The sequence below is a fragment of the Oryzias latipes genome, chromosome 4 (assembly GCF_053564925.1).
Source record: "Oryzias latipes strain Hd-rR chromosome 4, Olatipes_Hd-rR_3.1".
Lineage (NCBI taxonomy): Eukaryota > Metazoa > Chordata > Actinopteri > Beloniformes > Adrianichthyidae > Oryzias > Oryzias latipes.
In genome coordinates, this window is record NC_136240.1 from 28,066,894 (window position 1) to 28,092,782 (window position 25,889).

At 40.5% G+C, this 25,889-nt stretch overlaps 1 protein-coding gene across 8 annotated transcripts; it reads right to left on the minus strand.

Moving 5' to 3' along the window:
- On the minus strand, nt 1-25,889 carry ptbp1b (polypyrimidine tract binding protein 1b). 8 transcript variants are annotated; one of them, XM_078946224.1, is made up of 16 exons: nt 25,767-25,843; nt 24,536-24,648; nt 22,294-22,327; nt 15,414-15,474; nt 14,360-14,532; nt 13,706-13,852; nt 13,498-13,632; nt 12,868-12,978; nt 12,614-12,791; nt 12,458-12,532; nt 10,743-10,867; nt 9,973-10,006; nt 7,898-7,990; nt 5,900-6,116; nt 5,736-5,813; nt 1-2,815 (listed from the first exon to the last, which is right to left on the minus strand). In XM_078946224.1, exons 4-16 carry the CDS (start codon nt 15,424-15,426, stop codon nt 2,683-2,685), a joined length of 1,512 nt encoding a protein of 503 aa, XP_078802350.1. In that variant the 5' UTR covers nt 15,427-15,474; nt 22,294-22,327; nt 24,536-24,648; nt 25,767-25,843; the 3' UTR covers nt 1-2,682. The 8 variants fall into 8 exon arrangements, with proteins under 8 accessions (XP_078802350.1, XP_078802349.1, XP_011472627.2 ...); XM_078946223.1 differs by having other exon boundaries at nt 10,743-10,885; nt 25,767-25,786; XM_011474325.4 differs by lacking the exon at nt 24,536-24,648 and having other exon boundaries at nt 10,743-10,885; nt 25,767-25,889.

Genomic DNA, 25,889 nt, shown 5'->3' on the forward strand with positions numbered 1-25,889 from the left:
TTTAGATAAAAAGTTATTTAATCTGTTTTTTTTTTCTTTGTGACACAAACAGTGTAAGGCTCAGAACCGGTTTCACACTTTTAATCAAAATATACAAGTTTCATCGGATATAAAACCAATAATCACCTCAGACAACCGTGTATAAAACATGTATATACACTTGACCAACCTCCCCTCCCTCCTGCCACAGACCGATGCCATACCTGCCTCATCCGGCACAGAAAGACCGTGATGCGTTCAAGTACACCTGGAAAAAGGGATTTATTTTGCTGCAGAAAATGTTTTATTGATTCATGTAATGATATGAATTATTAGTTTCAATAGGCTAAAGCTCTCCTTGAATGTTAAGTCACAATGTTAACATAAATTATTTTTTCGTATCTATAAACACAAAAATCAACAAAAGTAATGCCTACCGTATTTCTGGAGTACATAACTTTTTTTCTGACCTAATAAGAAATTAATGGGGTTTGTTGAAAAAATGAGTTACGTAAAAGTACTTTAGATGATTTAAATTGATTAAAAAGAGAAATTCGTCTAATGTCTAATCTCAAACCGATTACACAATGAGATTACCGGTTTTTACTATTAGTTACACATTTAATATAACCGTTTAAGAAACATATTAGAATGTTAAAAAAAAAAACGGCAAATTAATTGGTGTTCATAAAGTTATACTAGACTAGAAGACTCAAATATGGATTTAATGTTTGATTATAAATTAGAATGTGGTTTACCAATTTGGCAGGGTTTATGATCCAATCCAACATGCTTTGTCAAAGTTGGTGTACAAGGTCAATCACAACTACAAAACTGTTGGCTTCAATTATAGCGTCAAAGCTACATGCAGAAATGCATCCAGTCAGTGGCTTTAAGTTTAGCTTTCAATGTAAACCGTTCAGCAATCAATGGTTGAGCACCGACTGGAACGTGATGAGTTAATCTGCTGGGGAATAAGCATTAAATTGATCAAACCTAGTCTGCTGGCCTGTCTTCGTCTCAAGCTGGGATACTAGGTTGAGACCCCAGTCAACGTTCATATAATAAAAAATATAATAGAAATATAAAATGAGGACAAAAACTCTTACAAGCATCAAGGTTAAACTAAACTTAACTGTCTTTGTAGTTGAATCTAATCTGGACATCAAAGTCCATGAATGCTGGATGCATACTAGATTTTTGGGATGCCAACTCTGCAGTTATTTTAGATCCAATTTGTTGCTCCAAACTTTAGAGCCATATTTAAAGTTCACTTTTAAATCCAAATAAGTGTGTGCTGTAGCACTTTATTTTGAAAAAGTCTTCCCAGGTGCCCTGAAAGCATCACGGTTGCAGAATCAGCAGTTCAGTCAGAGGAAAGTGTCGTCCTCACTGTAGAATCTTGGGTTTTGAAGGCGGGGAGGATCTCTGAGGGGCTGGAATGTCCGCTTAATCATAACTATTTAACAAACCAAACCAGTGTCTTCTGGTTTGCTGTGGGGCGTCCTCCCCCTGTCCAAACAAAGAGGAATGCATGTCTGATCTACAACTCAGTGCTGCTTTGAAGGCACTCCACATACTCTTTTTGTTTTGTTTTTTCTCTCTCCCCAAACTGAAGTTGCACCGATGGGCTGGATCCAGTCGAGAAATCGCTAAACATTCCCACAGGAGCCTGAACCAGTCCACAAATCCTTTTTCTGGTCCGCTAGACCAGAAACCTGAGGCAGGCAGATTTGTTTGCATCTAGAAGGCCATTTTTGGTTTCAGCTGTAGTGGATCACAAAACGTATAAATAAAACCGTTCAAGGCGACAGACAAGCTAACGACACATTCCATGGGGTTTCTCAGAGGAAACCATCAAAGCAAGAAAAAGGAAAAATTAGGAATGATTAAAATAATGCTAGGATAAATGATAACAACATGATTGCATAAGTGGAAATAAAGAAGTTAAAGAAAAAAAAAGAAAAAGAAATAATTAAGTTCTACGGCTAAAAATCCAGCAAACCCTCTATAACAGTTCACGTGTTTCACTCTATGACCAGCAGTACAAAACACTAACAAGCACTGACAACACCACCAATAAAATACACTTAAAATATGGATATATCTGTAATACATCTCTACAGTAAACCTTTACCAACTGTAAACCTGCCAATTCACAGAGGCTTTTCAGTTAAAGAGGAAGTCACTGCGACTTCAGAATTAAGGCACAGGGGTCCTTTGATAAAGCCACGGCATCATGAACAGGTGAAAGCTACAGCAGGAGGATCAGGAGCAGGAGAACCGTAATCTGAGTTTAAATGTTTGAAATGTGTGAAATTCGAATTTTAAGATTTAAGTGAGAGCTGAGGACAACAGACCCCAGGAGTCTGGTTTTTTAAGGTCCGACGGCAAGAAAGAGATTAAAAAAATGTTTATAGCAAGGCTGAGACTGATTTGAGAGTGTATTCTAACAATCTTGTGGCTACATTTTGAAAAATCCTAAAAACCCGGATTCCTCCAGATCCGGACTTCAGAGGAAAACCTGGGAATTTTCTCAAGAATACCTGACCTCTGAAAATGAATCAATTAATTTAAAAACAATAATTTAAGGTTACATCAGACTTCATGGTAGTTTCTGTAGACGCTTGTTGGAATGATCGGAGTGTAGTGGGTGCCATCCGGTCCGCTCCCTGACCAGGATCTGACCGGCGAGTCGAAGGCTCAGATAGAGGACTTTGAGAAGGAAACCCGCAGGTGGTGGTTCTCTCCCAGGTCGTGGTTGTGGAGCTGGATGAGACACTCAATGGCCTCCTCCACAGAGCCCATCTGGATCAGAGCCATTTTATGGTCCTTCCTGGAGGAGAAACCAACAAGATTGAAAGCTCCAGGGTAGTTTGGGGGCAAAGAAACACCCAAAATCATGACTAATGACAATCACTAGGCTCCGTGCACGTAACTAAGGAGTTCTACCGCCTTGAGTGTGACGCCGACCATTTCCGGTTTGCGACTTCTGTAGCAGCGACACGGCAGATTTTGATTGCGAAAGATGGCATATATCACCCGTTGTCTACAAGGTCTCCCGAAAATCGACGTGAATGACATATACAGGATTGTCGACCAGTGCGTGGTTACATGGGCAAAATATCGTGTCGAAAAAATATAGTGTCGAAAATACCGGAAGGGAAATGTGTCCTGTTGTAAACAAACCTTTGCTTTCAGCGTGTCACATATATTATGCAGCAGCTCGGTAATATACGAGGCGATCTTCCAAACGTGCTTTTATTAATGTTATGAATATTATGTAGTGCCGGTCCGCTCATCATTTTATATTTAATCCGTGTGGTCAGTGCTTTTTTTGTGGAAGAAGTACGGAGCTGGAAGAAGAACCCAGTGTTAGGAGAGGCTAACAAAACGGGCTAACAACATTAGCCTTTTGATGGACACAAAATCCAGGACCATGCGGGAAACGCTGCAATCTGCATCCTGGCTGCACGTAAATGTCTGGGAATAACATCAGCCTTTATTTTGTCGGGGCACAACTAGAAACACAATTCCAGGTGATTTTTTTGAACAGTTTCTAAGGACTGAGCGGCATTTCTGCTCTAAGCTCACACACACTGTGTGCTCTGCTCTGCCATCGCGAGTCCGGCCGCCGCTAACCCAGAGCGGCGGTTCGGCTCGCAGTCCGAATTCTCACACATAACAAAACAACAAAACGCACACGTAACAAAGCACCTTCCCCTCAAACACATTAATAAATCCGGCTGCTGTGCTCAGAGAGGTTCACTCGGTCCACTGGCACCGGAGCCCGAACGCAGAGCTCGGTTGATGCCGGGTCCAGACGTCAGTGGACACGCATCCCTCTGCATCTCCCTCATAAGGGGTGAAAGAGAGGGGAGAGCCAGCGGGGCGAGAGCGGAGCGGCGCTTTACGCGGGGCGTCCGCAGAGCAGCTGATCGGTCCTGTATGAGCTCCAAAGCTTTCTCTCAGCGAAACACAGTCTATGCATGACGTAACCCAGAGCAGTAGTGACACACGATCGGAATGAACCGTTTACATGCTCCACGATCGGATAAACGATCGGTATAACCCACCTATCTCGATCGGAAAGAAATTTTGATCCGAACGACTCGAGTCTGACCGGGGCAAAGTATTCCGAACGGCGTGTTTATGACGCATTTTCTTTCCGATTGCTGCAAATATGAAACACGACTCGTCTTGCTTGGGGTGAAGTCCTCCCGCCGTGTTCACCATCCATTCGGCTCTCACCGACACATCTACTGGAAAGCTATGAAAGCTTTTAGTACTGTTGCACTTTTACAAATTCGCACACGGGTACACAACAATGTTGTGATGTCTTTGTCACGCGTTGAAACACCAAACGCCTCTCTTTTACCCGAAATCCACTCCTATTTACTCAAAACTAGCAACTCAACAAAACTCCCCACAACAATAACACGACCAACAGGAAGTTGTCGGCCTTACACTCGAAACACGGAAGTTAACCGGAAGTTCTATCGTGCACATAGGCTCTTTGAGAGACAAAAAAAAAGTTATGCTAGCTAAACACTCAGCTCCAGCTGAGGCACTGGAGTTTACTTGAATAAACTCTAGTTTGAAGTGAGTTTATTCAAAGACCCACTATGATGGAAATAGTGGAGGACATATATAAAGACAATTAAGCTCAAAATTGCATTTCTGATTATTTCTTTTTTCAAATAGTCGTATATCAAAAGCAGACGAAAAAATGTCATCTTAAAAAGATCGCATTTGTGACAAAGAATACAGGATACTGGTTTGGCCACAAGCTTCCAGTTCAGCTCCGTTCTGATGCATCCACAAATACATCCATATGCGTCTTTGTTTTCCTCGTCTGAGCTGAAATCTGAATCTCAAATGTACGGCTGGACAGCTTAGATGTTGCTCACTATTTTTGCTATGAAGGGCTGTAAGCTAGCGGAAGAGTGCTTAAACTGAGAGCCCTCAGCAACGGAGGGGTAAGGGGGGCAGGGTTGCTTCTAGAAAACAACAGATTTTTGGAATTTGGCTAAAAAGGGCATAATCATAAATATAATAATAAAAGACCACAGGGAACGCTTTTACCATAGATAAAAAGGTGATCGGAGTGGGACTTTAAGTACAAGCACACTTAAGATATGTCCTCCCCGTGCATGCGTGGGTTTTCTCCGGGGACTCCAGCTTCCTCCCATCGTCCAAAAACATGCTTCATAGGTTAACTGGTTACTCTAAATTGTCCCTAGGTGTGAGTGTGCGTGGGTGTGTGATTGTGGCCCTGTGATAGGCAGCCCCGTGACCCACAAAACGGGTTTAGAAGATGAATGAATGAAAAAAGACAATTAGGAGTCGGAAAGACCTTTTAAACTCTTGTAATTGGCATCTGAGGTAAACAAAAGCACATGCTAGCAGCCTTTAGCAGCCAAATTTGTGTAGCATTAAGTATACGTTTTGTACGTAGAGCCCGAAAACAGTCTTAAAAATGTGCGTAGTGACATGTGAACACAAGAGTTTTGAACGCGCAAGCCCAAAACATGCAAGTACAACCTTTACATGGACTTTTCATTGGAAGTGGTAGCTTGAACACGTGTTGTAGAGGCCGGTGTGAATGTAGCTTAAAGCACATCTCAAGAGCATTCTGTGCTCAATTTCCAGACTCAACCCCCAAAGGAGGAGGAGTCTAAGCTGTACTTGAAAAGACAGCGCGTTATTACACCCAGCAGCCTTAAAGGGCAGAAACAACAACTTATAGGACTTACTGAAAGAACTTGAAGGCTTTAACCACAGCTCCTGAACTGGAAAACAGCATCTTTAGATCATCTTCAACCACAGAGGGGCTGAAACCCAGATGGGGAAAGACAATCAGACATTTCATAATGGTTTGGAATTAATCCAGGCAAACAATCAAAAAGAAAACACTTACGGGATGTTGGAAAGGTGCAAGGTGGCCGACGGTGGAAAAATGTTGGAATAGTTCTTAGATCCAGGCTTTTTGAAGCGGTGCAGGGGGGAGCTGCTGTAGTCTTTGGTCAGACCCTGGTCCTCGTGACCTTCCCGGGGGAGCTGCACACTCGTGTGTTTGGACAAAGTGATGCGAAGAGGCCTCCCATGCAGCCGCTGACCATTCAGATGGCTCATCGCTAAGTGGGGAAAAAGTTCACATAGGTTCAAAAATAAAAAGTAGAAATCATTTGGGCAGAAACTTTTAGGGAACAAAAAGTGTTGGAGTGGTACACTTTAAAATAATGGTGGAAATAAGGGCAACATAAGAACATTTTCAAATTTTGTCTACAAACCTTCACAAACATAAAGGAAAACCCTTCACTAAATGAATATTTCTCATTCATATTTGGCAAAAAACAACCCCACACGTCCAAACTAAATAAAAACCACTTTCATGTTTCCTTTTTACCATTTTACAGTTGTTGATCTGATCATTTCTTTTCAGTTTTCTTTTGATGACGAATTTCCATATTTGTCTGAATCCTTTAAAAAAGAACGATTAAAATATGTATTTGCATATCTGTACTGTACAAACACGTTTCCATTAAATTTATTTTAAAAAAAGTGAACACATTCATAAATATTTAAGCAGAAATCTTTGTTCTGCATCTGTATTTTGATACATAGTTCAAACTCTTATTTTTGGACATTAACTTTATTAACTTTTTTTATAGTGTTCCACATTGTCTACTCCACATTGGACAGAGTATTTGTGTACGTGTGTACTTAATAATTTCTATGTTTTGCTGACCTAAAACCTTTTTTTTAAGTGTGAAAATGTAGTCCACTTGAAAACTAGACCACGGGTCCACATTTTTCTTGCTCATATTTACTTATTGCTTTAAAAACATATTTATGATCATATTTTGAAATATTTTTAACACAACTTAATATTTTGACGTTTTTATGTATTGTATGACTTAAACTGTTACCCTTTTCTATCAGTATTTAAATATTGTAATCACATGTTTAATTTTTTATTAGTATTTTAACATTTTACTTTTTTTATTAGGACATTTTATGCATTCGGACTAAATAAGTATATATAAGTATACAAGTATCTTGGCGTAATCTTCGATTTAAACTTAACTTTTAAAGATCATGTAAAAAAAATATTGTCAATTTTAATCTGTCAAATTTTAAGGAAACTGGGTATTCTCTGACTACTGAGGCAGCAAAGGTTTCTATGCATTCAATGATTTAAGTCATATAACTTACTGTCTTACTACAGGGTCCCAGACAAATGAAAGCACTTTGAAACCCCTTAAGTCTCCGTTTCAGAGAACCCAGAAAGTTTAAACCAAAAGCCTCTGCGTTATCCTTACTGTGACATTATAACCATAATGGATTTTGAAAGTTACATAATTTACATGGATGCCTGTCTCATTTTGAAAGTTTTGAATGGGCTAGCCCCTCCCCCCATATTACATTTTATAGGTTAAAAAAAACAAACAAATGTTGGAATAGGCACCAGGGCTTTAACTCCAGGGAACTGCAATGTTCAAAGGCACAGGACTAAATTCAGCCAAACATTGGTGTCAATCAGAGGAACACACTTTCACGGCACATTAGAAACTGTGAAAACTATCCTACCATCCAAACAGCTCTTAAACAGTGGCTGAAAACAAACCAGTCCTGCAGACATTAGTTATTGTTGTTTTTCTTAAGGTTTTTTTTAGACTCGCTTTTTATTGTAAAAAACCTTTGTAAATATTTTTACCACTAATATTGTGCTATTGTATTGTGTGGTAAATGTAATTGTTGAACCTTTTATCTGCCTTGGGACAACGGATGAAATTTAGCAAAAAGTCTTCCATTAGTAAAGTTTTGATTGACTGATGTTCTCTAACATTTCGGCTCATCGGCACACCAGCAGAAGGCCGGAGGGGAGTCTTCTACTGAGCATGTGCGAGGTTACCTAGCTGAGCCTGGGTGCTGTCGCTCATCTGAACCAGAGCGTTCTCCTTCTTGTTGAAGAGAATCTTCACTCGCATCACGTCGCCATAAACACCTTAAACACAGCGGAGCAGAAAAGAGAGACACCAGCAGGTCAGGAAGCGTTTCATGATGGTTCCACACTCAGCCAGAAACCTGGACAGTCCTGAATGAAGCTTTAAAAAAGAGAATGCTTTGGAAGAGATTCTGAGTAACAATTGAAGATAAAAATATGTAATCAGCACTTTAAGGAGCTTCAACAGTTTATTTAGAAGGAACATGATCTAATTGAGGTTGGGTTAAAGGCAACAATTGGTTACTCTTCCAGGCCAGAGCAGGAACGTCTTTGGTAAGGTTTGCTTTCATACTGCACCCCTGATGCCACGTTCACATCGGGCTCACATCAGCCTTCCAATGAAAAAGCTACTTAAACGCACGTATATGTGCATTTAGGGCTTTCGGGTTCAAGTTTTTTAATCCATTTTCAGGCTCTACCTACAAAACCTGTGGCCATTAAATGCGCGTTGGAAGTAAAACCAGTTGAACTTTGACCAATCGGGGACTCTGACTTGGTAGCGATGGACGGTTCGCATCATTTTCAAGGTTGTATGACAACAAATCTTTTATAAATCGGAATGTAGCTGTGAAAGAAAAATCAACAACCTCAGGAAAGATTAAAAAAAACAAGTAAAACAAGCAGGAAAACCTCTTTCAGGCCACTCCTGCTAATCATCTATTATTTATTCACACGCACCTCTTCACTACTTTATTCCACACTGAGAAAAAAAACGTTTCTTTTTTTTACTGCTTCTTCTGAGTCTATATTTGTTCCAAAGAAACAATTATCAAACAAGTACAAATCCCCTTCTTTTAACAGTTTCATAGATTATATTTTTCACTTTGACAAAAACAGAAAACTCGGTTAATTTTGTGTTTGTTTTCCTTTTTGGGAATAGAACAGCTCAAGCGCTGATTCTGTAACGTTTCTAGGCAGGGGTTGTGCAAAAACAACCTGCAGCTGCAGGAAGAGCAGCAAAAAGATGCTGCAAAAAAAATAAAAATAAAAAAAGAATTAACCAGCTTAACGGCAAAAGCTGTCTAACCCAGAACTATTACCAAGGAGAAATTTTAGAACTGGGTGTCAGAGAGAATAAAAATACCCCAACATTTCATTAAAAAGTCATACTTTTGCTTAAAATATTTAATTAAAATGACAAAACTCAGTACAAGAGCAGCTGGTTTTGAACTTGACACATGCAAACTGAAGGAAACCCAGCATGCAAAAACATAAAAATTCCACTTTTAGTGGAGTGAAACACACAATAAATGCAGCTTAATGAGATATGTTGCACAAACTGTTAAATGAAGTTTGTCACAACATGAAGTGCACAATTCTAAAGTTTTACTGTCAATTTTAGAATCACAACTGACTTTCTTTATAAATGTCAAAACAAACACTTTTGACTAAATACTTAGACTATATATCTAAACATAAACAAATTTAGGGATGGCTTACTGCATTTATTCATTTCTGTGTTTCTTTGTTTGAATATGTGATTAGGTGGGCGGAGCTTTTCTTTGCACACAAAAAGGCCTAAATTCCAACAAAATGTCAACAAGCTGATGCCAAGTTTTTGTAAAATGTAAAAAGAAAAGCATTTTCCACCTAATTTCCATATTTTAAAGGGTGACAAACACTCAAGAAACACCTGAAAATAAAAAAAATAAAGAAATGTAGAAGGGCAGACAAACAATTCTAAAGTGCGGTTACTTGTTTTTTCTTGTGCATTCCTTTAAGCAATACAAAGACGTTTTCAGCCCTCCATAAGATTTAATTTAGAGTCATCATTTCTTAAGAAAAGCTGGTTAAAAAACTCTTAAAACACAGATTCTGATAGAAAAACAGGCAGTTATTATTTTCTCCCAAACACAAAAACATGAAATAATTTTTTTAAAAAGAAATTCATGAAACAAAAAAAGGGAAGAAAATGTTTACCTCAAAATCAGAACAACCAGGTGATACTCATAATTTAAAATAAGAAGCGAGTGACAACATACCGAAGAGAATAAAGAGGCAGTGGGGCGTAACTCTCTTTAAAGACAGCAGAGAAGGCAGCGAGGGACAGGACAGGTAAAGGTGGGAGGGCAGGACAGGTGGAGGGTCCGAGGCGTTTCCATGGCAACAAATTAAAGGGGAAAAAAAACAAAGACAGGTGAAGGATCAATCAGAAGGTTAATTACCTTTGGCGAAAGGGAAGGGGGGGTGTCAAACAAATGTAAAATGAAAGGTTTATAAATGAGTGTGTGTGTGTAAAGATGATGCTGGGCATCGTCTTTAACTCACTTTGATATGAGAATGAATAAATAATAATATGATCATGAAAACCTGAGTGTTTGAGAGCAGCGACACTACGCTGAATCAATCTCATTCGATAGGTTAAGTCTTGTCATTTTGGAATTAACTGGAGTGTCAACTACAAAATAACGGGGTGGGATTACATAAATTCGCTTCCTTCCACTCCCTTTCAAGCGATATATATTAATATGCTCAATTATCCTAAGTTTCATTAGTTACTGTATGAGTGTATAACTGATGACTATATTGCTTTGTGTATCATTTCTATTTGATTGCTTGAAATAAACCATTAAAAAAAAAAAACTTCTTCAATCATTACGGTAAAAAAAACAACAACAAAAACGATGTGCGTGTGACTAAAGTAAGCAGATGTGTTAAATCTTCGGTGAGTACATGGGGTTATCACACAACTAGGTCACAGTTTGACATCCAGACGGGCGTTTGGACGAGATGTAGGCCGAGGACGGCTCACCTCAGCGTTAAGGTTGCTGACCAGCACGACGGAGTGTCCTGCAGGGATGGCTGGGAATCCCAGCCTGGCCCCAGCAGGGAGCGTCAGAGAGGCCAGCGTTCCGGGCAGACCGGACATCGTCAGGCCTGCATAGGGGGAGGAGACTGAGACATGCAGAAAACAGGTGCTAAAGCTATAGCAATCACTTGTGGACATCCATTTTTTTGCAATTGTACATCAAGACAAAAATATATACATATATACATGCATATGTGTACATAGATGTGCATTTTTAAGCAAGGTTAAACAAAGCCTGGCGTGTTTGTTCAAATTTGATATGTTAGGTGATGATCATAAGTGACAATAGGAATAATCAGAAACACTCAAATGAAATGAACTTGCATGTAAGGATGTCCTAAGCTCAGTAGAATACAGCACTAGTTTGAGCGTTTACTTTGTCCGTTCTTTTTCTCCAAACAGAAACTCTTTCTTCTACTGATGCAGTCGTGTTACTTTTTTTATGGGCGTATAATCTTCATAAGCCGTCATTAAAATCTCAGACTCCTTCTCACTGAAGTATAGCACTCTCTTTTTTTCTTCATGCGTTTCCATGGTGACTCGGGATATTGGCAAGCCATTGAGAATGTCTTTATGTACTTGCCGTGCACGCCCATTAACCCAGGGTTACCAAGTCGAGCGTAATTACGCCAACTCATATCCGGTCTTTTGGAACTGACATACCCAGAGTAAGCAAGTTCAGCCGGATTTCAGCCAGAGTTCAGGGTTTAAGTCAGGCTAGTTTAAACGTGCTTCCTGGAATACCCCCCCTGGTGTTTACAGATTTGGACTTTGAGCTCAATAACTCTTCATAAACGTTTAATTTGGACAGCAAGCTTGCCGTAATGTAAACAATGACTTACAAAAGCACTTCAAAATAAAAAAAGCTGATTTTCTTATTTTTAATGAGACTGAAATGGCGGGGAGACAAACGCCAACGGACCGTCTACAAAGTGCAAGCTCAGAAACAGTGACTCAAAAATAGTGTCTCAAAAACAAGCAAAACTAATAAATGGTTACATTGATAAAAGCTAATCAGGAACATTGATCATATTTATGTTAAAACAATGATTCTGGAAGAAACTAATTTAGAATTTCTAAGAGTTTTTAGCAGAGATATGAATCACATCTGATCAAAAATGTTTAATATCTGAAGATAAAGCTACAGTCACCACACTTTCTCACATTTTCACCTTTTTTTACTAGTTAATATTTAATTCTTTTTCTAGTCAACATTTGCTCCATTTTTGTTAGTTCAAGCTACTTCACAGAGACTCTGTTTAAGTGTTACATGATTTACAAAAGGGTTAATAAAACCTGATTTGATTTTTTAACGTGTTACAAAAGTATTGGTTTAGGATTCGGGATCAGCAGATACTCAAAAAGAGTATCAAATGACTCGGAATCGCGTCAGGGCCAAAAAACCTGACCAGGGCATCACTACTGTTCATATTCAAAATGGCATTAATAAGTATAAAACGTCTACAAAAATATGATTAAATAAACCTAAATTCAATTAAATAACCTTAAAAAATTAACAAAAAGGGAAAAAAAGGTCCATGCAAAAAAATTAAATAAAAAGAAATAAAAAAACAAACACTCAAACGCTGAATTAATGAAAAAATTAGCTTAAAATGCATCAATTAAACGGTCGAGAAATCCATGATCTCAAAACCAACCTGGCTGGAGAGCAAAGGCTGGTGGGAAAGCATGAGTTGCTCCCGTGTACGGTGAAGCAGAGATGATGCCAGGACCTGCACAAGAAGTCGTCATTCCCTTAATACTCGAGTACAGGACCAGGTTTGAAATAATGAAAGTGAAATCCAGACTCTAACCGAAGGCTGTGGCCATGGCTTGGTGCTCCATCGTGGGCTGGCCGTCTCCGGACGGCAGGTCCGGCCTGGTGAAGTCGCGGCTCTTGTCGTTGTTGTATTTCACGTTGAGGGTCGTCAGCTTGGAGAAGCTGATCCTCAGAGTGCAGCAGCCGTTGTAGATGTTCTGCCCATCCAGAGACTTTGAAAAACAAAAACACCATCAACAGACACTGACCAGTGACATGAAGATCATTCAGGGAGCAGCTGGTGCTCACCACTTTGGCCGCCTGAGCCGACGCCCCTTCAGCATACTGCAGCAGAGCCTGGAACTGGTTGTTCTTGGTGAAAACGATGATCCTCAGCACAGTGCCGAACTTTGAAAAGATCTGAAGAAGAGGAAAATCCTGCTACAACGGCTCCATGTTGCAGTTCTACAGCACATCATGACAGCTGTGCTTCATATCATGGTCGTTTTTCACTAATATTTAAGAAAGGTTTAAAATAAAATCCTAAAACCACAAAATGATTTAACATTTTCCCGAGAAGTTCCATAAATCATTTATTTAAACAGATGTTTATTAGTAAATAAAGATCAATACAAATACAAATTTTTCAAAGAGTTCAAGTATTTATCCATGTCTCAAGAAGCACCGCCTCACTCAAACTGCTTGATGGTGAAAACTCAATCATTTCTGTGGTTTCAAATTCTTCTAAAAAAAAAAATTAAAATAAAAGCTTCTTGGTACTTCTTGCTATGCATTGAGAATAAAATGTGAGAAATTTCATTTTGTGTGAGACTTTGACGTCCTCGTTACTTCAGAAAAGTGTGAAAAACGTCTTTTTATCCCGAATACAATCAGGTTTTTGAAGATGTGAAGCACCCGTACGGACCCTGATGATGTTACCTGGCACAGTGCGTCCAAGGAGACGGGATACAGCAGATTCTCCACCACCACCCTCAGGACGGAGCTCGGAGCCACCACCAGCGCCGCAGTGTCCACATGAGACGAGCTCAGGGCCCGCAGAGCCGCCTGGGCCCTCTGAGGGGGACAGGGGGATGAAGGATGAACAACGGAGGACAATCGTTGATACATGCGTGTGAACATGTGTTACCTCTTGGTTGGGGGAGTTGTCAGTTTTCAGCTCCTTGTGGTTGGAGAACTGGACAAAGACTGGTTGTTGTCGGATAATCGGCATCACTGTGGAGTAATAACCCACCATGTTCTGCGCCGCTTCCTCCGAGTTCATCTCCAAGAAGGCCTGGGGGGGGGGCACAAAATAGCCACTTGAAGAAGAAACCCTAAAAAGCTTTTTTTTGGTTCTTATAATCACTACAATACCATCAAACTCCCTCCACCGTGCCTCACTGTTTGACCTTTGTCACAGCAGTAAAATGTAAATCATGCCGTTTATCTCCTCAGTAGCAAACAATGTTCCTCAAACCATCATTCAAGCTCAGGGCTATAAAAGTACAGAGGGTAAAGTAAAGTACAGCTACAGTACAGACACTACATAATCCAGCCACAAGAACAATACGCCAGTGTGTGCAATACAAAAGCTATTTTCATGAGCTGCTTGCTCATGAAAATCGGTATGATAACCAGTTTGCATGATGTGGCAGGTTTAATTACAACACATTCGTTCAAGGCAAACTGTAACTTTTAAAGTTTTAGAATCAAGTGTCATGATCATTCAAAGCTACATTTTGCATGAAGTCTCCGTTGTTTTTCTGGTTGTTGGCTTAAAAGAAACAGTCAAGCTTTTAACCTGGTTTTTGGCTTTCAGCATCAGCAGGTTGGTGACGTCGCCGAAAGGCAGGCCGAGGCTGATGACCTCGGTCTCTGTGATGTCGATGGGAAGCTTGCGTATGTGCAGGACCCTGGACGGCACGTTGGGACCCCTTAAGTCACCTTTGAACTTCTTGCTGTCATTGCCATTGGCTTCGAAACAAGAAAAGAAAAATATTTCAAATAAATAATCAACACGGGCGGCCGTGGTGCAGCGGTAGACCTCTGAATAGAAGATTGCAGGGTTTATTCCCGCCTTGCCCAACCATGTGTTGAAGTGTCCTTGGCCAAGACATTGAACCCCACCTTGCCTCTGGCGGAAGGTTGGCGCCAGTGTTCGGAGCGGCGCCGCCATTAGTGTTTGAATGTGCGTGTGAACGCGTTTGTGACTGTAAAGCACTTTGGGCCTTTGAGGAAGGTAGAAAGCGCTGCACAAGTATACGCCATTTACCATTAACCAAAACACATTACTACGACATTTTTATGAGACAAAAATAAAATAGTCCTTGGGATCGCTACAGAGGTGTACCACAAAGATCTTTCCTGGGACCATTATCCTTTTTGATTTTTCAAACTAGTTTGCCACAAGAAATAAACTGATCTGATGTTACTTTTTGGTACCAACTGTGAAACTTTTGTGTGTCCTTCATCTTTTTAGTCAGAAAAACAAACTTCTTATATGAAACAAAAAGCAGGGATTTAATCAGCCAATTTCCTATTGTCTATCCCCATCAGCTTGGGGGTGGGAGGGTTGTGTGTAGGTCTGGGGAGGGGGCTCTATTTGAATTTTAGTGTTCATTTTCATGTCATTTATTTTGTTTTGTCTTAATGTAAAGCACTTTGTGTTGCGCTTTTATAGTAAAAGTGCTTTAAATAAAGATTGATTTAATTTAATTTAATTGTATTAATTGGTTCACCAATCAAAGGACCCCCAGTATTATTACAGCCATCTTGGCTGATTGGTGAGAAGAGAGGAGGAGGAAGACACTAGATCTCCTTTGGATTCTGCTTGTGTGCACAGAGTGTGTTCTGACCTGTGGTGTTCATGATATACGGGCCGTTGGAGACGCTGGATAAAAGTTCGTCAGATCCTCTCTGAGGAAAAGAAAGCAAGCTTGTTAACGGGGCTCTCAAGCTATATGATTTTGGTATAAAACAGGAAAGCCATATTCCAGAAAAAGACAGGAAAAAGATTAGAAATGAGGCCATTAGTCATGTATGTTGGTCAACATACATGTATCCTGTAATGTACACATTTCTGGATTGAACCAAAAATCATATACCATATTTTTTGGATTACAAGTCGCATTTTTTGTATAGTTTGGACAGGGCTGTGACTTATACTCAGGAGCAACATATGAGGTTATTTTTTAACCATAAATATATTATACATCATATATTAGTTTATTTGCCACTAACAACCGGTTGTCCTTTACTGGTTGTTTCCCACTGAAACCACCAGAGGGCACTGTAGATGTGTGTATGAGATTTTGCTACTGGCAGAAACACAAAAGAAGAAGCACCATCCAAAACAAACACGGAGGAGACACGGATGGTTAACCACCTGAACAAAAGGTGTTCTTATTTGCATTGAGATATTATTATTTTTGTTTTTATTTATTTTTCCTTGGGAAACAGCAGTCTGAGTCACAGTGACATGGGAATACTGCTGAAAGCACCATCATTCATGTGCTCCTGCAGCACAGAAGGTAAATATCGCAGTAAGAGAAGAAAAAAAAAAAAAGACACTGGATGATCTTATGAACCCAGACATGGAGGTATGTTTCCAGACGCTTTTGTAGAGCCCTTTAAGATAAATTAACCTGATCTCTCAACATCAGCCAAGATTTTCTCTTCAACCCACTCCTTTTCAAGCACACTGTATTATTTTGTCTTTTAAACCACTGTGTGTTGACTTTCTCATTTGTTTTTGTGTTTGAAATAAACTAAACTTAAACTGAAACTATTAAATATTCAAAAAAAATTCAACCAAAGACTTTAGAAACATTTTCAATCAATGTATTTTCTGTTCACCAAGTGTCTTTTTGTGAGACTTTAAAATTGGGTAAGAACACAAATTAAACCAGTAGAAGTGATTAAAGTAGCATATTGAGAGTATTGCAATCCTCCCATGATTCCTCCTGGCAATCAGGCAGCACAATGTGCTTCCCTGTCATGACCACCTGAGGGGAGAGACTGAGAGATCTGACTATTTTACAGTCAGCTGTAAACCTCCCAGGCTGAACAAAGACTGCATGGAGAAGGCCTCTCCTCAAAGCCCTGCAGCAGCAGCAGCAGCAGCAGCAGCAGCATGGCTCTGTTCACTTCCTCTTGGGTTTCTGCCACAGCCAAAAGCTGCCAGCAGGTGTCACTAAAGAGAACCTGCCTGCACACCTTCCTGCACAGGTTCAAAAACCATTGGGACTCCTTTCCAGGCTGGGCAACACCTTAAACGGCTAATGCTAGTCTGACACCCCCCCCCCCCTTTTCTCTATCCCCCTTCACCCCCAGAATATAGAAAAGCAGAGGGAGGGGGGGAATTCCTGAGCTAAAGAGCTCAATAAAAACCAGATGCAGACAAACAGGCTGACCCTCATCAGCCGACATCGAGAAAGCTCATCCTCAGTGTGACCCGCCATTAACAGTTCCCAGCCAAATGCAGAAACCATTAAAACAGAGTAGATTTAACCTTTTAGCAAAACCGCCACCCAAATATTGTCCTTTTGATGAAAAGTTGTTGATAAGTCACACAGCCGTCAATACTCGGCATTGAAATGCGTTTTCTTTGAAGCCATTTCTGGTACATTTTAAGACAAACAAGTTTTATTATTAGGTTTTAAACATACAAATTCATAAAATTATAATTGAAATTTTCACATTTGTTCAGTTTGACTTACCAATTGTGTAAAAACCTCTTTCATAACCAAACAAAAGTGGTTGGAAAATGGAAATATTGTATATTTTGAATCGATTGAGCAGTTTTGGAAGCAATATCCAGTCAGAATTGCTGCATTAAAATCCTAAAAGATTGTAAGTAAATACTCAAGACAGTTTTCAGTCCAGCTCTGCAAATTTAGGCCAAAGTCAGAGAACGCAGTTTGGATCCCAGACCCTGCAGTGTGATGAATGCCGATGCTCCTGACAGCACAGCTCATAGAAGAACAAATGCAGTCAGTCAGTCAGTCAAAGGTTGAAAGGCAAAGACACTTTGTTCTGAGTAAAGACTCAAGTTCACAAACAGATCTGAACAAACAGCAGGACTTTTGGAACAATGCTGGCTGGACGCGAGACCAAAGGATGGAGAGGTTGTCTTTAAAAAGACAGACAAAGTACAACACAATGGAGAGGTTTGGGTTTGCTCTGCAGATCCTGGACCCAGCCACCCCGAGGTATTTATTTAGTCTGCCCGCCTTCTCTTCCTTTAACCAGAACTTCATCACTTTGACATGTAAAGGCAACAAACAATCGAAATGACTCAACAAGCATCTTCACCGGATATAAATACTATTACATAATTGAAATGTATACACTTTTGTTGCAACTTCTTTTGGAAAAGGCAGCTTCGAATTAGTTTTTGCCAAAATGCATGAAACTTGGGTAAATGACCAAATCTAAGCCGCCTTTATCTCAGCTTTGAAGAGTCAATAAGAGACCAAAAGAAGCTCCAGTTTCATAATTACCCTTAAAAGAAGATGAGGTTTAAGGTTAACTTATCACCATGTTTTGGGAACATGGGAGCATTTCAGCTCAATGTCATTTAAGACGAGTCAAACCAGCTCAGACTCCAAGCTTCCCCAAAACCTAAACTCTAAATTAAAATAAAGCAACAGAATTTATTCAATAAATAATAAGGTATCCTAATATTTAATTCAATTCAATCTCATTTATGTAGCCCAATATTTACAACAACAGTCATCTCAATGGGCTTCATGTCGGTGATTGTGTAATAAACCTGAATCAATCCAAACCAATATTTAGACTATAGCAGCTTGTGCTTGTGGGTAAAAGGGCCCTTGGCTCAGCAACAACCCCTCTACTGACATGAGCAAACTTATTGAGAGTTTTGGAAGGTCAACCTTTTCCAGTTTAGGAATAACAAAAACCCCATCAACGCTTAAGCCACAATAATATTAATCACATGTATACAGATATTGACAGATGTTACACACCTTTACTGGAACACCAAGTTAGATTTGAAATGTGGGCGGTTGTAATGCAGAGGTCACCCTCTGATCAGAAGGTCACGGGTTGGGTTTTGCTGGTGGTTACACGTTGCTTTGATACTGTGACTGTAAAGTCCTTTGGGCCTCAGTCAAAAAAGGATACATCGTCCTTTGGACCAGAGAAAATGAATTTTGTTTAGTCAAGTTTTTTTTTTTTTAATCCACCAAAAACTACAATTCCCAGAGCTCCACCCCTTCACATTTGGTCATTGGAAAGCCCCAAATGTCCTCATTCAGTAGTATGCAGTGGTTGGAGGATATTCAGGTTTAGAAATGTCTTCTACAGAGGACAAATTTGGATTTCTGGTTGTGGGAAGAACTCCATTTAACAGATCCACTGTTTTCCTTTCTAGCAGCATCAGAGGGACTCCTCTTTTCCCAGCGTCTCCTCAACTTCAGGATTTTCATCCAATCGAAAACAAGGGATGGCTAGAAAAACAGGGAGACTCTTATTCCAATAGTCCATCAACAATGTCTAAGAAAATACATTAAGGTTCATGCATCTGAGATGGTAGCACGGCAACACAAACCAAGACTTGTACCAATGGTTTTGATTGAAAAAATTCAAGTAACTTTTGACAGTTTTAAATAAACTCATCAGTTGCCCCACAGAGGATTTCAGGGCATCATTGAGGAGCAGAAGCAGGGGGCGCTGCAGAAGGTCCGGCTCCTATTTTTCGTCGTGCATTTGCATGTTTCCACAGATCCGTTTCAGGCTTGTTGGGAGTTCTCTTATTGAGAAACCTGAGCGGACGTTTTCTTATCTGAACAAAGCCGCTCCGATCTCCTTACCGATCCTCGCATGAATAATCCAAAACGGCAGAAACCCGAGCGACGCTCTGCACTGACCCCCCGCCCTCCAGCCCCGCCTCTATCTGCAGCTCCATCTCTGCTGCTGGCTGACAGCTGCTGATCGGACCCGGCCGTCACACGCAGACAAAATAAAAGCCTCCATGCCGCATCAGTGGCTTCACAAAAATGAAACAATAAAAAAAAATAAAAAAAACAACGAACCGAACAGAGTAGATTTTTGACAGACAGTCTAAATCCAGACTAAGTACTGCTATTCCAAATGATTTAAACGCTTTTCATACTTTAAAGCTCCAGTCACCTCAAATGAAGATGAGTTTGATACTTCAAGCTGGTTTGTGAAGGCAGCTCTGCTGCAGCAGGAAAAATACGACAGAATTATGGAGGCAGGTAATGAGAGAAGACTTCAGCAGCCTGACTTTCTGTTATTGGGTTCTAATGAGATCACTCTGAGCAGATATCATTTTCCAAAGGAAAATTACAGCTTGGCGTGAGTGACTGCATGTATAATCTGGGTCAAACTTCTCACATCAAGGCTGGATTTCTACAGAGCATCCTGGACTTTTCCAAACCTACAACCTCCCTTTTCCCATGTTGTCTTTTCCTTGTCAGATTATCAGCGAGCGTTTCTGTAACCGTCTCTTTAAGGGGAGCTGGTGAGGTTTCGGTTGACTGGCCTGAGGTCACAGGAGGGGACGGGAGGTGTGCGATTCCGCCTTCAGCGCTTCCTGCTCCCAAATCCTGCTCTGTGCCTTCATGGCTTTCATTAGTCAGCAAATTTACATTTACGAAAACACACGAGTGAATGTCATACAGCGACTCAGGGAGGGAAAATTTAAAAATAAGGAGGAAAAAAAAATTAAAAAGAAATTAGTTAACATTCTCATCAAGAAAAAATAAATAAAGGCTGTGTCCGAATTCCTACCCTGACCTCTAACTACTATAAAACTATATAGTGCTCTAGATTTTAAAAGAAATCGGGACACCATGGTTACATTTGTTTTTTAACGGCAAATATGACGTCATCGATTTCACAAAGTTAAAATCTAGTTCAGACAAGCGTTTTGCGACGACCACTGTCTTTTGAAGATGCAAATGTTGATGGTTTTTTTATAAAAAGACATTTAAATACTTTTGTTTCTCGCAAAAATTGCTCAAACGCAATGCATTGTGGTCTATATTCGCCCATCTAGTGAGCAGCAACGCACACTTGTTTTTGCAGAGACATTTGGGAAATTTCTAGGGCACTTGATTTTGGGATTGTAGATTTGGACAGCACTAGAAAATGGCAAACGCACTATATAGGGCACTATATAGTGCGTAGGGAAGGAACTCAAACACAGCCAAACCGTTTAATATTTGTGCTTGAGGTCAACGTTTCCAACCAAACTGTCCAAATGATCCCCCAAAATTGTCATCATAAAATTGTCTTTAAAGTCTTTTCAGTGAGATGAAAATATTTACGGTGATGTATCGCACCAGGATAGTCTGCAAGGAAAACAACATTGGGACTCTTCCAAAGCAGCACGTCCTGGTTAACACACCTGTAACACCTTGACAGCATTAGATTACACCAAAGCCTCCTGACTCCATCACTAAGGATCAAGACGCCCTGAGGTGGAAACTTCTACCCAATCTGTGTTTTTCAAGAGGTTTTGCATGACAAGATTTTAATTGACACAACAGATAAGATCAATGGATTTCAGGCCCCCAACATTCTGCTTTAATTCCACATGCTTTTGTTTGTTCCATCCTCCATGAACATGACACCTAGACCTGGGCTGCCCAAGCCCGGTCCTGGAGATCCTTCACCCTGCCTGTTTTCCCGGGTGTCTCCTTATTCGCGCCAGATTTACCAGATTTGACATGTCGCATCATATCTCTTCCAAATGAAGGTGGTGGACATCCAGTATAGTAAACAGTAGAAAGAGACCCTCCCAAAATGTCCAGTGTGAACACCATATGTGCGTTCAAGAACCCATGTTTAGGGCGTTTTTGAACGTGCGACACGTGAATCGTGTGTATTTCACTTTATATTTAAAAGCCCAAGCTTACACAGAAAGTAATGTAAAGCCGGGTTTAAAAATGTGTGTCTTTTATTGTTTTCTTTTCTAATCAAGACAGTTGTTTTAGAGGAAGTTCAAATATTTCAACGTTCTTATAGCTCAAATGTGTGGATCACTGGGGGCGTGTTTTATTTGTTTGACTGACTCGACAAAACTATTTGGTACGACACATACCGCACTTCCATTTTAGGAATATTTGTTAATGTGGGCGGAGTAAATATGCCTTTTCCTTTTGTGTATGTGTGATTATATTTATATGCGATTCCTTGCAGTGCATGTATTTTTTAACTGGCTTTATTGGCCTAAATTACTGACAGAATGAACTGTGGATCAGCCACCTATTAAAGCAATAAGCAGCAGTTTAACTTCATTTCTGAATCTCCAGGTCTGAAAATCTCACCTAAAATGTCCAAAATCTTGAAAGCGTGAATGAATGCAGCGGGATGGCAGAGCAGCCAGCAGGCCGGGCGGAGGCTTTCAGAGACCTGACACATGGCTGAAAGTCCGCCTGACCAAGCGATTGCATCCTGCAGAAGCAGCTGCGTCCTCCTTTAAGAGCGCATGTTGTTGCATAATGTGATTATTCTCTCTGACTTTCAGTGGAAAGTGATTTGAAGGCAAATTACAGCGGGAGTTTGGGCCTTCAGCAGCCACAAACAAGAGGAACCGGTGATGGCAGGGAAAGTCTGAACTGCTCCCACGCTGCACTTTCAGCAGTCATGACGGCCACAGCAGCAAACAAAGCAGCAAACCAGTCTGAAGGAGGAAGAGGAGGAGGAGGAGGAGGAGGAAAAAGAGGAAGCAGAGGTGCCTACCTTAGTACCAACTGTTAAATCTTGGTGGACACTGCTGTGAAGAAAAGACAGCGTGTTAGAAGCAGCAGGGAGAAAAACTCAAAAAACAACAACAAAACTAAGGGGAAAAATTAAAGGGAAAAACTATGAGGCTGCAGGGATGTGTGAGGAGATGGAGGGAGAAGCCGCGAGAAAACAAACCCAAGAGGAGAGCAAGAGACAGATCAGATGATTAAAGGGATTTCAAACAAAGCAGGGCTGCGGCTAACAAGCTCACTTAAACCTGCAGGACTTTGTTAAGGTTCCTGTCACATGATCTGCTGCCACACAGGAAGTGAGTTTACAGCGATTATGTCTTGTAATTGGACCATCATGTTATGACAATACGGATTTACAATAATGTGATTCTGACCGAAAGGAACTACTACTGTAGCATTTTTAGTTCTAATCCATTTTATGGACTGAAAGCGTGTTTCGGACCTTCAAAAAAGGTGTTTTTCCCCTTCCTGGGATGTTGTTTTAATCTCTCGTTACCTGACTCCTTTTAGCCAAATTATTGATGATCCTTTTCTACAGAAGCATTTATTGATGTTGGAGAAATGTTGTCTTTGGTAGATTTAAAGACGAAATCTTTTTCTACATCTTCATTTCAGAGCAATTACCATACATGAGACTGAATCTGATAAGCAGCACACTGATGCAAAATGCATCTTCGTACCCATCTGGGGGTGAAAATAAGCAATTGTTCCAGCTCACCTGCCCTCACCCTAAGGATACATTCACATCGCCCTCAGCAACATGCGTTTAAGGGACTATTTTCAAATAAAAAGTCTTAAAACTTTTGTATTACCGCAAGTTTTTAATGCAGTTTTCTAGCTGAAAGTCAGTCGAACTATGACCAATCAGGGATTCGGATTTGGTAGTGACATATGGAATGTGTCCGTTTTCAATTGATGAAAGTGCCAACCGTTTGCAAATTGATCATCGAGGAGAAATCAATAATTGTGGTTTGTCCCCAGTGGGAGTTACATGACACAAAGTCTTTCATAAAACAGAATAAAAAATTAAAAAGTGAAAATTAAAGTCTGGAGCAGATTTGCACCTGCTTCCACATTTCGCACCAAACCTCTTCCAAATGCGAGTTCCTGCTCTAGTGCCGGGTAGCGACAGACCAGTGTGAACACTATGCGCTAAAAGCACACTTCCAGAGATCCGACAGCACAAGAACAGAACCCAAACAGCTAGAATTTTGTTCAGCTGTGATGTGAAATTATAGTTTTCATTTTTTTACAATGGTTCCAAAACAGCACCGTCTGTAACTCTGTAACAACCAGACATTTTGCATGTCTGCATCTGATCAACGTGGAGATTTGACACCAACAGCAATACAAAGACATGAGTGGATCATTTGTCTACAGGTGGATGCATCAGAATGGAGCAGAGCAGGGAGTTGCGGCTTGCCATTGCAGGTTTTACGCCAGTTACGAGCTTTTTCAAACAGCATTCTTTCGTCTGCTCCCGATTCACAACAAGTTGAATAAAGTAATACACAGAAACGCAATTTTAAGACTAAACCTCTTTAAATGAAAAAAAGAGAAATGGCACAAGAATGTGTTAAAAACACCACAAACACATTTTGTCAGGGCCTATAATGGATATGTCCAGTTTGGACCATTTGAGTTGGTATAGATGCAAATAGAAAAAACCATAAGCGTCCATAAACACATAAATGAAGTAGAGTCCTCCTGATAGACTGGCAATGTAGCATCACTGTCACCCATTTAAGACCAAAATTTATTTAAATTGAAAAAAAACCTTGCTAACAGAGATCTGCATCAACAGGATGACACAAACATGTGACAAAATACATTATGCCAAGTTATTATAATGCAGATTAAGCAAAAGCCTGACAGTTTTGTAAAAAAAAAACTGAATCTGGACAACCTTTTCCAAAGTTTTAACACCTACAATGTCAAAGTTCATAACCAGTACAAAAAGTAATGTGAATAAAGCTGATCAAACTATAAGTTCATCTATAGGATTCCACATAGATTGGACTTTTAGTCAACTCAGTGTTTTTTTGCACCAACTCAACCGAGGTTGTTTAAAGCGCACGTTTGTCTGCAAACAAAAGCCACTAACACAAAACCTGGGAGTTGCAAACTCATAAAACTCTAACAGGATATTAAAAGTAATACACAGCACAGTGGAGGAAGTGATGAAGCTTTAAAAAAAAAAAAAAAAAAAAGCCTGGCACACCAACCAGCGGCTGAAGTCAGCCAGAACCGGCTGATCAACTGGAATCCAGCGGGGGGAGGAGGAGGAGGAGGAGGACCCCTGAGGGCAAAGGAGTCTTGACGAAGCACGAAGATTCACCTGAACAACACGAAAGTAATCTGACTGATCCTGAACAGGTAGAAGGACACGGAAGCCTGTTTCCACAAGTTTAACGAGGATCCCAAAACCCTCAGAAACTATTATAAAGCAGTTATTTAGCTTTAAATAAGGGGGTTTACTGAATTACACAAAGTTTATGCACTACTTTAAGGCTTTTTTTCCCCAAATTAGGCAATTAAAAAAAAGACTGATGAGGAGGGAAAACCTGAATAAAGAAAGGCATTTCACTATATCTTCCTAAAATCTGCAGGGGTCAACAGGTCCTTCAGGCACCTTAGCGGACGGTCGAAGCGAACTCCAGCTAGAAAAGCGCCTTTTAACGATCTCTTCCGCGTCCGCAGCTCCACAAACCTGCTGCGACCTGAGCCTCGCGCTCCAAACTCCCCAGTCAGAGCTGCTCCTTCATTCGGGCCCTAGTCAGCGCTTCGCGTTAACCCCTGCACCGTTTTAATCTGCGCAGGAAAAAACTGAATCACAGGAAAGTTACTTCCGTCCTCTCTCGTCTGGGCTTATAAAAAGCAGCAGCTTCGAAGGTTTCCAGCTTCATTTCGAAGCAGCATTTTGTGAATTAGTAGCTTTAGATGTGTTCGAGCGCGCAGACTTCTTTTATTCGGCTCAACTTGGTCCGGGTGTGTTTGTTTTGATCAAAACCATCATGGGAAGGCTTCCCGATCAAGCGCAGCGCGGTGGGCGTGAGAGCGCCGCAGAGCTCCGCTGAAGTTATATCTGCTGCTAGTGCTACGTGTCTATAGATTTCTTTTTCACGCTACTGACATCTGAAAACCTGTACTTTCTTCACAAAAGGTCCCTTCATGCGAACTGCGTCCCGTTTAACGACCACATTGCATTTTTTTTGTTTTGTTTGCTGATTCCTGTGATATTGGCTCGGTGTGAAGCTAACCCAAAGCTAACAGAGCTAGCCCAGCTTCCTGCTCCGAAACCTACATATTTTTAATCGACAAACAGCCGATGATGTACTCTGAAAAAACACTGTTGTCAAATACGTAAACATATCAGCGTTCTTAACTGGAAATACAAAAAAAGCCGTAAACTGCAGAACGATAAAATATAAAAGAAATTCATAGGAATTAACTCACCCGTCCATTGCACAACACGGAACTGCGAAGCAACAGGTTCCAGCCAGCGGCCGCGGGACGCCCCGTCCACTGCACATATAACCCAACAAAATGGAGTCCTGCTGCAGAAATTCATTTGATTGG

Coding starts and splice junctions, on each gene's coding strand:
- ptbp1b (XM_011474325.4), bottom strand. CDS start 25,843: ATGTGCAGTGGACGGGGCGTCCCGCGGCCGCTGGCTGGAACCTGTTGC. Junction 13,853..14,359: donor TGCTGAAAGCCAAAAACCAG/GTTAAAAGCTTG, acceptor CCCCCCCCCCAG/GCCTTCTTGGAGATGAACTC. Junction 12,533..12,613: donor AGCCATGGCCACAGCCTTCG/GTTAGAGTCTGG, acceptor CTTCTTGTGCAG/GTCCTGGCATCATCTCTGCT.